The sequence below is a fragment of the Ochotona princeps genome, chromosome Y, assembly GCF_030435755.1.
Source record: "Ochotona princeps isolate mOchPri1 chromosome Y, mOchPri1.hap1, whole genome shotgun sequence".
Classification (NCBI taxonomy): domain Eukaryota; kingdom Metazoa; phylum Chordata; class Mammalia; order Lagomorpha; family Ochotonidae; genus Ochotona; species Ochotona princeps.
The window spans coordinates 1,267,768-1,281,495 of NC_080866.1; the positions used below are offsets into that span (position 1 = coordinate 1,267,768).

A 13,728-nucleotide genomic window follows, 5' to 3' on the forward strand; every position below is an offset into this window, starting at 1 on the left:
TGACAATAGCTAAGTAATTTACAGATGTTGTCACTTCAGTTACAATTCCTTACTCTCCTATAGTAATGCAATACATTCTATGACCTAAGAGTTGGCCAAATACATGGCTTTGATCCTTGACTCCGGATTTCATCACAACTTTGCTTTGATCAGTGGGTCATTAGCAGATGTGAACGAGGCACAGTGTGAAAGCATTCTTGCAGGGTTAGGCTTGCCCTGCTATATTTCAGTCTTTGTGCAGGACGGGAAACTTCCTTAGGTGCCAGCATCCCACACAGGGTGTGTATGCATCATGGAGTAATGTTCAGCCTCCCTCCACTGACCCAAACACTCATTAGCAAGCAATAATGGCATGTCACATCACTGAGTTTTGAGGTGATCTGGCTCCCAAGTTTGGAGGTGAAGCGAAGCACGGAGGTGTTAGACTGCTCATGTTATACTAGAATCATTGCTACACGATCTTACTTAAGGAACTACTTTTAAAGTCCACATATTATGATGCCACACATGTGTTATAGTGGATGGATAGGTTTCATCCACATTGTATTTTATACATTAAAACTTGACTCTAGGAGAGGCTCAGGGGCACCTCCAGAGCCGTAAAGGGATTCTGACACACAAACGGCCAGACGGCCCTGGCTTTAAAAACCACTGTCTTTTCAGAGAGCAGAGTTACGTGGCGAAAAACTTTATTAGGATTTTGATTGGTGATTTAAACTGTTCCCTTAAAAATACCTTGGTTCAGGTCTCCAGTAATTAAAAACCAGCATAACTCCAATCAATGTGCGCTTTTATACCCAAGGAGCAACGAAATGAAAATGGAACTGTTCAGAGCTACTGCCAACTAGGGACCCAGCACGACCACAAATGGCTTTGAAATTATGACTAAATTTTAAAAAAGACATTTCCATGTATTTCTTTTACATGAGAGGTTTTTAAACTCAGCACTGCTGACATTTGGAACTGAAATATTTTCAATGCGGGGAGCTGTCCAACGCGCTGCAGCTGCGACGGCCCCAGGCTCTCCCCACAAGAAGCCAAGCCACTGCCACGCACCTCCCAGCGCAACAACCAAACGCATCTGCAGACATCTGGCAAACGCCAGCAGAGTCATTGTCGCACAGCTATTTTTAAAGACACAGTCTGTTGAATAAAACAGTGGCAACATGAATGCACTGACTTACAGGCCATTGATTCAACTGGTATAGAACGTGTTCTGTGGCAATCACTGTATTTTTTTTTAATTTTTTATCCATTTTAATTATTCATATAGTGACTCTTTAATGGAAACACCATGATTCTCTCCACCAATCTTGAATTCTTTCTCATTTCCAACTCTGTTACTTCACCTGTTCATTCTAGAGACTTACTTATTTTTTTTAATCTTTATTAATATTTTGCATTATGTGACAGTTTCATAGGCTCTGGGAATCCCCCCACCCCTCCCCCTCCCCTCCCCCCTGGTGGATTCCTCCACCTTGATGCAGTATTACAGTTCAAATTCAATCAAGATTCTTTCCTTGCAAACATATATTAAGCATGGAGTCCAGCTACTTATTGTCCGGATGGGTTGAACAGTTTCTTGGGGAGACCATTTCTGGTCCGAAGTTAGAGCTGGTAGAGTATCATCCTAGTCTACTTTTTTTTTAAATTATTCACTTAAAAGGCAGAGTTACAGAAAAGGGAAAGAAAAGAGGGAAACAAAAAGCTACCTGGCTGATGAGGTTCCTCAGAGAGAGCACACGTCCGTGAACAGCAGCTTCATGCATAGGAGACCAGTCAGACACCGCATCTGCAGGCAAGCGGAGGCATGGTTACATCCTAATGCAGCTAGCCCCTGTCCCGTCCTGAGCTCCTGCTGGGTCCCAGCAGGACACCTGGAGTCAATCAGCCAGAATCCCCATCAGAGCCCCAGCATCTCTCCCCTCTGCCACACTGTCGTGCACTTCACTAGCCGTGTATGGATACTCAAGAAACAACAACCCCGAACTGAGGACAAAAGAGGTGGAATGGTACGACAGATGACTAAACTACGTACATGCTGGTTTCAAAGGCAAATGAGCCATGTAATTGAGTGTGTCACCAATTATTGGCATGAATGCATTTGGCTGTGGTTGCCAGTCTGATTTCCTGAATGAAACACACTTTGGCATTCTCAGTAATCAGTACCGTACACCAGTAAGTAGTCATCATGTAATTACATAAATCATTAGGTCTGGAATCAACCCTAAACAGAACCATATCTATTTATAAAACAATAAAATAAATGCATTTAATATGTCTTTTAAAAAGACAGATAATAAAAGAACCATATCTATTTATAGATTACTTCCTGTCCTAACATGAAGTGCAAATCAGAGTTCATTCTGACCTTGAGGCAGGGTATTATCTACCCCCAAAGGCAGCATGCCATATGGTTAGGAGACTGAGCTGACTTTTAAGAAAGCCCTGGTTCTCACTTACCTCCTCTGTATAACGAGAACAGTGATATACTTACCCATGGCGCAATACAAGCTAGCTACTACCATCATTCAGCTCTAATTCAACTAGTCTTGAATGGAGTTCATAATCATTGCTATTTCAAATTGTAAAGCTGTGCTACAGCCGTATGGAAGGAATACAAATTCTCAGCAAAGAGCCCTGTAACCCTATCTTCACACATTAAGCTCGTGCGCTCTGTCTCTCTCTCTCTCTCTCTCATTGGGTGTGGATGTAACCAAACGCATCATAGACTTGATTTTTTTCTTATCTCACACTCCGTCTAAATTCCTATACAGATAGATACGGAAGTCGGAGTGTGAGCAGGCTTGCCTGGTCCCGCCTCAACGCTCACTCCACCACTTTGGTAGAGACAGAACATACAAGTACAAACAAGGCAGCCTGACCCGAAACCAGCCAAGCCAGCCAAGAGCACTGAGCACTCCTAAAAGCTGGACAGCCCTGGAGCAGCAGGGCGACCACTACCACTGTCACCAAAAGGCCGTGTGTTTAATGCCTGCCTGCCACCCTAAGCCACCAGTGCCCTGCAGTAGTGTCCTAGTGAATAAATGCACATCCTTCCAGATGCACTCCAGAAACGTTGAGTACAAAGCACGAAGTGGGATGAGCCCGCCCACAGCACACATGGCACACTTCATGCTGAGGCCTCAAGGCAAGGCACCTTGAGCAACATGGTTTTTGGCCACTAGCCAAACCTGACGTCCAATACTCCTCAGTGTCCTCACGCTTCCCACTGCTCTCAGAAACAAAGTAAAATACTGCTGCTCCCAGAGAATGCACTTTATAATGCAGCCTACAAATATGGCAAGGTTCACCTCCCAGTCAGAATTGAAAGAACAACTAGTTCCACTCTGTTGGTACTGATAATGCAAAATACAACTCACACCAAATCGGTAGTGACAAGAAGGAGCCACGAATGGAGAAAGCTTTCGAAAACCAGTGTGAAATAAATGTGTAAATGTACCTTAATGGATCACCATATGTGTGATGATTAAGCCAATTCTTCTTCCAAGTGCTTAATGTCTAAAAAATTCAGCTGCCACATTCCCCAACCTTTCTTTAAGCATCCTGAGATTATTGAAGTTGACAGTTTAGGACCCCAATTAGCTGCCTAGATTATTTAAAGTGTAGCTCTGTTCAGATTTCACACACACACGCAAAGATGCAATTACATTATCAAGTACAGAAAAAAATGGTGCTTACTCTCTACTCATTCACTATGCAACAATTACTTCCTTTATTCAGGGCAAGAAATGAAATTTTCCAACCACAGAATACAGTCTGCCTGAGGCTTGGCATCCCCATGCAATGCACAAACCCCCAGCCTCTTATGGAAGTCAAACATTGCTGTGGTATGCGGAGTAGGACGCTGTGATGCTAACACATCATTGAGATATTCAGATGCATGCAACTGGCTCGTTTAAAATCTGTAATGCAATGGTTTCCAATATAGTCACAGAGTTGAACAACCAACATCACAATCAATTTTAAAATAATTCTTTCACCTCAAATCCCGATTAGCATTCACTCCTTAGGTTCACCCTCTCCAGCACTTGACAACCACCAATCTCCTTACTGTTTGGATGCACACATTCTGGGCATTAAATATAATGCATAAACTTTTCAGACTATTTTCCAAAGTGGCTGTACCACTTTAGACTCCCACCAACAATGCATGAAGCAGCCTAGATGAAGACATACAGAATCTTTCAGGCTACCTCCATGTTAAACGGCAACAAAGATTTCAACCTCAGCAGGTCTCTGAGCAATGTAACGGTTGCGCAAAAAAATTTAAATAGTGATATCGAATAAATTAACTTTTTCCTAATATTCAGGGAATAGACTGAGTTAACACACACACAGAGAAAGCACAAAATATTAGAAGAAAATGGAACTGAAGAATAATGAGCATTTTGCATGAACCTTTCGAAGTCTCTCCATATGTACAACTTAGCAAACATCATAGTTTGGGACAAGGATTAGTCCACACTCTCTCTTCAATTCTGGAAAAATCCTGAAGAGATAGCTGAGACGTAACCTTGTGCAAAGGCGGGTCTGCCCAGTCATTGAGGTACAAGCTCAGCCTGTACCTATTAAAACGCAGAAGTCACTTCAACCGCCTCTCCTACCTCCTGGCAGCTAGAAAGTGCAGAATCAACAGGAACCGGGACCTGCGCGCCTCCGGGGCCACACGGATGACTCTCAGCAGCCGTGACTGATGGATGAGGCAGAGGCTCAAGGACACAATACTCTTTCCCATTGCAAAGTCTTTGAAATTCAAGGGTCATTATCTCTAGATACCAACACACAATCAAAGACACTTGACAGGTATTAAGGATTCTTTCTCACTGCTTGTTCAGCTATGGTCTATTTATTTTGTTGCCAAAAAAGAGGGAAAAAATGGATGCCAAATGAGATCCCTGGCAATAAATACCTTGGATCCAACAGTGTAGCTCTCATTTAAAACAAGACAGGGAGTCCCTTTTGTGAGACCACTCCACAAATCCTCCAATTGGTGCTATTAAGCTTGCCTTTCTTTGAAACTGTGTCTCTGGACCCGGAGCAGTAGCCTAGTGGCTAAAGTCCTCACCTTGCACGTACCAGGATCCCATAAGGGTGCTGGTTCAGGTCCCGACGGCCCCACTTCCCTTCTAGCTCCCTGCTTATGACCTGGGAAAGCAATAGAGGATGGCCTGAAGCCTTGGGACCCTGCACCTGCGTGGGAGACCTGGAAAAAGCCTCTGGCTTTGGGTCAGCTCAGCTCCAGCTGTTGTGGCCACTTGGGGAGTGGATCCGAAGAGGAAGATCTTTCTCCCTGTCTCTCCTTCTCTCTGCAAATCTGTCTTTCCAATAAAAATAAGTAAATCTTAAAAAAAGAAAGAAAAAATAAATTTTGTTTCTATCAACCTGTGGTACATCAGCAAGGTTGCCATCTCATTTTTACTGCAATTTCTGGAATTATTTTTCCAATGTCCATTATTTCGGAAGAGATTTGAAATGCACTAATTGCTTCACTCTGAAAAAAAAAAAGGCTATTAACAAAGCTCTGAGAGTCCCAGTGAATGCTGGGCAACAAGACAAATCCATCTTGGGCAACATTTTGCAAAGTCAAAAAGACAGAATTCACACTGAGGGACTCCGAGGGGACTAGATGATTTGCTTCTACTCTTTGGGACATGATAAAGAACAGACACAGTGGCATGAAGCAACACTACCAAGGATCTGGGTGCTGTGTTTACACTCAAAGGAGACTTTGCCTCAATTCCAGGACAAACAAAAGGAGGAGAGAGAGATGGGCTCACGGTCAGAAAGAGGCAAACAGGAAGGTCTACTGAAGCAGCTTCCAGGCAAGTTTATCCTGCCCCTGGTAATTCTTGGATTCCATCAACAGCCGCTCCTGTCCCCTCCTCTTCCCCACCTTGCCCCTCCCAGCTCTGTCTGCAGGGTGACTCTCTCCACAGGGATCTCATTAGTACCCATTCTAGCGAAACAGGCAGTTTCCCTCCAGAAAACAGCCCTGCTGAGGGACCTAATGTCTAAAATTCACCACGAGAGGACGAAATTGTTTCTTTTCAGTGATGTTCTTGCCTGCCTCCTTGTGTAAATGTGATGCTCTGAGTGTGCGGTCAGTTTTGTGAGGAAAGGACGATCTTGTACAAGCGTGCAGGTGAGAACCACAGCAGAGGCGTTGGCCACATCCACGACGGCTCCGTCGGGGCTGCGGTTCCCGCAGATACTGGATCCCACAGTGAATTTCCCCAAAGTTTCTTGCAGTAGATATGAGCTGGCTTCCTAAGCATGCCATAACCAAGCTGGGTGGCTCCAAACAACGGAAAGTGATTGTCTCAGTTTTCGAAGCTGGGCTGGAAGTCTGACGGAAGTCCACAGTCAAGCTGCCAGAGGGCCAGAAGGCTCCAGAGGGAATCCTTGGTCATCACTGCTGGCCTCTGCCAGTGGCCAGCAATTCTTGGTGTTCCTTGGCCCACAGACGCTCCACACCACGTCTGCCTTTGTCGTCACACAGCATTTCCACTGAGTGGGAATTTGCCAGGCAGGCAAGGAGGAGCTGAGAGAGCCCCAGGTAGCCACGCCTCCGCACTCCTCCAGAGCTTCTCTTTCCTTGGCCCTGTGTCACAACATCAGAGTTGTTTCAGCTTCCCTGGGCAACGCATTGCCCCGGTGTCCTGGCCGGAGGCCCGCCCCAGCGCTCCTGGACTTCCAACCCTTTTTCCTGCCTGAGCTTCCATCACCCTTCCTGGGCAGATCATTGTGACGTCTGCCACGCCCAGCCTGCACGGCTCCCAAGCTTCAGACTGTCACAGCCTTGTGCTAAGTACCAGCAGGCCCGAGGCACTCACCTGCTCCACTGTTCCACCAGAAGCTCCACACTCTCCTTTCCTCTCTGCACTCTCAAGGCTCCCCTCTGCCACCTCCTGCCAATGGAGTGCTCTCTGATGCTAGAAAACATGATCCTTTGCGCTGCTTGCCCTCCTTTAACCCTTTAATCAAGGCCCGGTCTGACTTTTCTTTCCTGAGAACTTCTCACCTATTCTGTGTTATCTGCAGAGTTTAATCCAAACCAAAGCCTCATAGCGTAATCAGGGCAGGATTTAAAAGGATTTCAGCATGGGCCAGGGCAGGGCCACTCCCATCACTGCCTGCGGCAGCAGCATTCAGCATCCTCAGTGCCCAGTGCCATTAGCACTGCACACCCTGCAGGGGCTGCGGCACGGGTGGGGAAGGTTGGGCGTGTGGGAGCCTGAGAACCAGGGAGTGGGTGCCACAATCTCCTAGGACCCCACTGCCATGCACCCCATGGCTAGCAGATTTACTTAGAGCTCTCACCATCACCAAGTGTACCCCAAGCAGCAGCCCCCGCCTCCTGGAAGCTGTCCAGCTTCCCCAGCCAGCCATGCGCAGATCTCCGCCCACGTCCTCACTCCCTAGGGCCCCACATGCTGGCGGAAACAGTGCGCTCACTCACCCAACTCCACCCACCAGGCCTAGCCCCATTAGGGTTGGCTTGGGACCCTCAGAAAACACAGTGCAGGGTGCAGGGCCCCGACATAGTAGGTTAAGCCCAGCTCTGGCCTTTGTGACCATTAGGGGAGTGAAGCAACAAACGGAAGATTCTCCCTCTCCTTCTCTCTAGAAATCTGCCTTCCAAATAATAAATAAATAAATCTTTTAAAAACTAACAAAAGATGTGCCCTAATCAACTATGTAAAGATCAAAATAAGAGAATACTAAAAAGACATGTGTGAATTTGTCCAAATACTTGTTTATTTCGTAATTTGTATGAAAAAAACAAGACCCCCCTCATAAAACTGTTAATATACCCTGACAACAAGATACTAGATTCTGGGCCATTTTGTACCATGACCCATGTGCAGAGTAGAATGTTGGAGTCATAACTACAGCTGAAAGACTGTGTCATTCTAAAATACAGGGGACAACGGGGGGGGGGGAGGAAAGGGAGGAAGTCCTATGCTTGCAAAAATGCACAATGGAAACAAGAATTTCAAAACTCACAAAAGCAAAAGAAAAAAAATCCACTAAAGTGGCTGGCACTGCAGCTTAACACTTTACTGTGACTTGGTTACTGTTCGCTCTCCTCAGCATGAATATCCCACGTGGGCGCTTGTTCATGTCCTGGCTGCTCCTCTTTCCATCCAAGCTTCCTGCTAAGGCACTGAGAAAGCAATAGAAGATGGTCCAAGTCTTTGGGACCCTGCACCCACTTGGGAGACCCGGAAGAAGTTGGAGCTGAGCTGATCCAAAGCCAGGAGCTTCCTACGAGTCTCCCATGTGGGGGCACAGTCCCAAGGCTTTGGGCCATCTGCCACTGTTTTCCCAGGCCACAAACAGGGAGCTGAATGGGAAACAGAGCAGTCGGGATACAAACTGGAGCCCATATGGGATCCCACAGCTTGCAAGGTAAGGATTCAGCAGTTGAGCCATCACACCAGCCCTGAAGATAAACAAAAAAATATTTTTTTTAAAGATTTATTACATTGGAAAGCCGGATATACAGAGAGGAGGAGAGACAGAGAGGAAGATCTTCCGTCCGATGATTCACTTCCCAAGTGAGCCGCAACGGGCCGGTGCGTGCCAATCCGAAGCCGGGAACCAGGAACCTCTTCCGGGTCTCCCACGCGGGTGCAGGGTCCCAATGCTTTGGGCCGTCCTCGACTGCTTTCCCAGGCCACAAGCAGGGAGCTGGATGGGAAGTGGAGCTGCCGGGATTAGAACCGGCGCCCATATGGGATCCCAGCGCTTTCAAGGCGAGGACTTTAGCCGCTAGGCCACGCCGCTGGGCCCCCCAAAAATATTTTTTTAAACAAAGAAAGAACTATCAAAACTGCTTGAGCAGGACCCTTGGAGCGTGCCCCACATCGGAGACCTGGGATGGGTGGGAGGCTGGGTGAGGCTTTTCCCTTTGTTTCTTCCCTGACCCCAGATACAGGGAAAAAATGATGATATTAGTGTGGAAACAATCGTATTACCCACTTTCCTGTAGCCCTTGACCTTTTGTACGCTAATCAACTAAGTAGGATTATTAATTTAAAAAATTACGGTAAAAAAAACCCACATACATAATAAAGTTTACCATCTTAGCTGTTTCTGAAGAAAGAAAAGAAAAGAAAAGAAAAGAAAAGAAAAGAAAAGAAGGAAAGAAAACCCAGTGAAGGGACTGGCACTGTGGAGTAGCAGCTTAAGACAAGGCCTGTAGCACCAACAACCCATATACACAGCGATTGTAGTCCCTGCCACCCCACTTCCTTCCAGCTTGTAGCCTGGGAAAGCAACCAAGGATCACCCAAGGCCTTGAGTGCATGCAGCCACGTGGGAGACCTGCAGAAGCTCCTGGTCCCTGACTTTGGTTGGCTCAACTCATTCCACTGTGGTCATCTAGGAAGTAAACAGTTGATGGACATTCTCTTGCTCTCACTCTGCTTTTCAAATAAGTCAAAAAGAAACCTGTATTATTGTCATTATTTTCCATGATACGGTTTGTGGGTATACGGCTTCCCCCATCCCTCCCTTCTCCTTCCCCCTTTAGCATTCTGCTAGCATATGAGACTGGAGTTCTTTGCTTCCTGGTGCTCAGGTCTCCATTACAACACTCGTTTTTGAGAATATAAGTGTACACTTGTCTATTTTTGTGGTTCGTCTTGTGTTTTGCATGGAAGTTGCTTTATATCAGAGAGAACATATAATATTTCTTGTTTGGGGATTGGCTTATTTCATTGAGCATAATGGTCTCTAGCTGGGACCATCTTGCTGCAAATGGTAGAATGTCATTATTTTAATGGCTGAGTAATATTCCATTGAGCAGATTAGATGTGCCACAGTTTCTTTATCCATGCCTCTTTCAATGGGCATCTAGGTTGTTTCCATGTCTTTGCAGTTGTGGACTGTGCTGCTACGAATATAGGGATGCAGGGTGTTTTCTTGCATGTAGGTGACACTTCCTTTGACTATGTTGCCAGGAGTGGGACTGCTGGGTCATACGATAGATCCATTGTCAGTTTTCTGAGCACTCTCTATACTGACATCCACAGTGGCCGCACACGTCTGCAATTCTACCAGCAGTGGAGTAGGGTACCATTTTCTCCACATTTTTGCCAGCAGGTGTTATTAGATTTCTGTATTTTGACTATTCTAATTTGGGTTAGGTTGGACCTCAGTGTGGTTTTTATTTTTATTTCTCTTATTGCTGGGGAGCCAGATACTAGTTTAAAAAAACAACTCTTTTAAACAAGGAAATCCAGTGAAAAACTGGCACTTTCTCCTATGTGGAAAATAAAACAAGCATAACTACCGATTCTTTTCATAATAATTGGTTTGCTGATTTTAAAATACACTTATTAAATTTGTTTTAAGAAACACTTTGTGACACTGCCCCTCTTTCCTGGTGCTGATACACCTGCTGGTCAGTGCAGTTCTTCCCTGTGGCTCCAAAGCCTGCTTCGCAATGTGTGCTCTGCTCACGTCATAGAGAGAAATGCACACAGGGCCCGGGTCGTGGCCTCCACCACAGGGAATACACGTCTATTTCTTCCGGTTTTTTGCTTTCAAGTATATGTACAGTAAGAGATTAAAAAGGCCTCTCTTTTTGATTATCCCTCTGATCAACAAGTGTGGTAGGCGGTCTACCACGGTGTTTAACCTCTTCCCCCTGTCGCCTGGAGCAGCCAGCCAGCAGGCACCTGCTAAGTGCTCACCTTTAGGTGTGGGGTTCTAGACATTAGCAAGGGTATCTAGCAGGTGAGAACCATACCTGTAAGACGCTTCTCCAAAGGTTTAAGTCTCCCCCGCCCAATGTGATAAAATCAATGTCTGTCCATCATTTTTAAGGCCAGCTCCATCTAAATACCAAATGCCTGAAGACTTGTTAATGCGACACGAAACCATTGAATATTAACACTTTCCTATTTATAAGTAAATGTAAACCTCCAACTTAATAAATCACCCCCTTGGCTCACAGGGAATGATTCTGTGGAGTTTAAATGTTTACTGGAGAAAAGCTCCGAACGAAGCCATCTGCGTCCTTACAAAACTCTGCAGAGAGAGGTAGAGAGCACGTCGGAACAACAGTATCAAGGGCACAGAGCAGCGGACACACGCATCTGTCCAGTAACGGCCCCGCAGACACATTTTGGCCTGAGCTACTGAAGCGGCCCAGCTCTTTCTTCTCTCCAAACCTCCCACACCCCCATTCCCGACCCCAGTAACTCACCCCCCATCAGTGGGTTTGAAAGAAGCCTAGGGTCCGGAATGTCTTCTTGCCCCAGAGGCTTGCTGCTGCGGCTGCCCGCTTGCTCCTCGTCCATGCTGTTTTCCTGGGCCAGCAAGGTCCACGCTCCGGTTGCTCAGTAAAGTCTAAATTCCATGTTCCCCCTACTCCGGGGAACGCGCAGTTCTGTGGCTAGCTAAGTTGCACGCGTTCTGCTCTGACTCCCGGACATGACAAGCGGAGGGCTACCTGTGGTCAGGAAGACAGGCAAGCACGCCCACACACGATCCACCTCGCTGGCTGCATGCCAGCCAGAGGCCACAACAGCCCTCCAGCCCCAGGTCTGCAAAGTTGCTGATGTCACGTCCTTTCCAAAACCGAGGCCAATCAGTGAGAAAGCCTTGGAGTTTATCAGGAAGGAAACTCAGACTTTGTAACTTTTGGGCGAGCCGGGGGAGCCGCGTGGGGTGAAGCAAACAGCTCTCTGGCGGGAGGCAACGTGGCCCCCCGCCCCCCGCCGAGATCCCGTTTGTTACGTGGGGCTTGCTTGTTGTTGAGACAAGCCCAGCACCCAGGAGCTAAGCAAGCTGGTTTTGCAGCAGCCCGGCTGCACTGCGTGTGTGGTAACACGCACTGGCCATCTGCACATGTGGTTTCAATTTTGCTGGGAGTCCCTTAGTGGAAAATGTGTCTTTATGTTACAAAACCGCACGTTTGCAAAAATATTTCTGTCTTCTTCCTTTTACCTGCAAGGATTTCGTTGAATGTCCTACCTCAGCCTCCCTCCACATAACTGGCTTTAACTTCTGGGTAGATAATGAAGCCTTGCAATTGGAAACATGGTTTGCTGGGTGTTGTGGGGGTGCGGAAGGAGCCTGTTCTTTCTCCGCTGTTACTCTTTCAGACGGATAGTTTTGTTTCATTAAGGGGGTCAGCTTGCTTGACAGCTCCCTGCATCTGTGTCTTCAGATAAACCCTGTTTCCACGGCCGCCTTGGAGAAGGGCTCTGAGTTAGACTCGAACACTCTGGCTGTGCAATGGTCGTAGATCTATTTTAATGCCAAAGATCTTCCATTTATGGGTCTTGGAACATTTGTAACCACTGTCAGCAATTGAAAGAGTCTTAAATGCCTGTGTGTGCGGTGAGGTAAGCAGCTAGTTCAGGGTCACGAGCTTGGAAGCCACTCTCCCACCACCTAGGCGTTCCCTCCTGCCCACCTGTGGTGCTCACCTGTGGTCATCTGGAACCTGAGAGGGGGGAGTATTGCATTACTGTGTAACCACGCCCCCTCACAAGCCCTGTAAAGGCTCAGGAGAGGCTGGCTTATTGGTCGTGTGCTTCCCTCGCTCTGGCACTCCGACTCTTGGCCTCCCCAGTACCTGCTTGCTGTCTGGCTTCCCACGGACAGACTCTGCGGACAGGTGTCCCCTGAGCATGGCCCCTGTGTGTCTGTATTCCTCACCCTCAGTTCTCTGCTTGGGCGGGACAGTGCAGATAGCAACGTTAAGATGTTTGTTTCTAATGTGTGTGCTATCAGGAGTTCCAGGAGGGGTGAGGCCTGGCAGTGATGGAATGTGGGCAGAGAAGCCAGGGAAAGGTGAGTGTCTGCAGCTTTGTAAGTATGCCCAGGTTACTCGCTGCATGTCTCTTAGGATAACTTATGTTGTTGGGGAAGCTGGGACATAGGTGTTTAGCTTAATGGATGGACTTCAGGGTAATGACCATTTATTCCTCTCAGGGTTTTGATTCAGACTGTGTTGCCATGGGGACTTGTGATTTGCAATTTCTAGTGGGCCCTGTTATCACCAAGCTTGGTTAATAAAGACTCCTTAATAAACCCTAGACTTGTCAGGTGTGATCTCGCTCACACCCCGCAACAATATGCACATGGGTCTGCACATTTATTGCCCCCTAGTTTCTGGGAAATGTTTTGTAGCAACCTATATTTTTCCTATGCCTTTTACACTGTTTCTGTCTGGGAGAGCTTACCATTCCAGTATCATAGCTTGGCTCTTTCTTTGTTCATCGCTGCATAGCATTCCATTTCTGTCTGAAGTATCTGGTTATTGCCACAATGGTGCAATCACTGTGTGACCATGTACTTCACTAGCACAAAGTGCTGAGATCCATGTTTTAGATCCATGGCTTTGTGAACATCCGCAGTTTTGGAGACGAGATTCCTAAGTGTGGAAATGGTAAGTCAAGAGTATGCAGTAGCCTAGTGGGTAAAGTCCCCACCTTGCACACACCGGGATCCCATATGGGCGCAGATTCTAATCCCGGCAGCCCCACCTCCCATCCAGCTCCCTGCTTGTGGCTCCTGGCTTTGGATCGGCTCAGCTCCGGCCATTGCATTCACTTGGGGAGTGAATCATCGGATGGAAGATCTTCCTCTCTGTCTCTCTTCCTCTCTGTATATCTGCCTTTCCAATGAAAATGAAATAAATATTTTTAAATAAGAGTATGTTCATACAGTCAAGATATTAGT

General features: G+C 46.8%; 1 protein-coding gene across 2 annotated transcripts in view; it reads right to left on the reverse strand.

The window, feature by feature from the left end:
* LOC131478790 (ankyrin repeat and SOCS box protein 9-like) overlaps positions 1-11,735 on the reverse strand; it is a 29,289-nt gene extending 17,554 nt beyond the window's left edge. For both annotated transcript variants that reach the window (XM_058659368.1, XM_058659369.1), the window contains exons 1-2: positions 11,243-11,735; positions 1,713-1,792 (exon numbers count right to left, since the gene is read on the reverse strand). In XM_058659368.1, coding sequence (XP_058515351.1) covers positions 1,713-1,792; positions 11,243-11,336 — 174 coding nt within the window. In that variant the 5' untranslated portion in view covers positions 11,337-11,735. The remainder of the gene's footprint in view (positions 1-1,712; positions 1,793-11,242) is intronic.
* Positions 11,736-13,728: the final 1,993 nt, after the last annotated feature.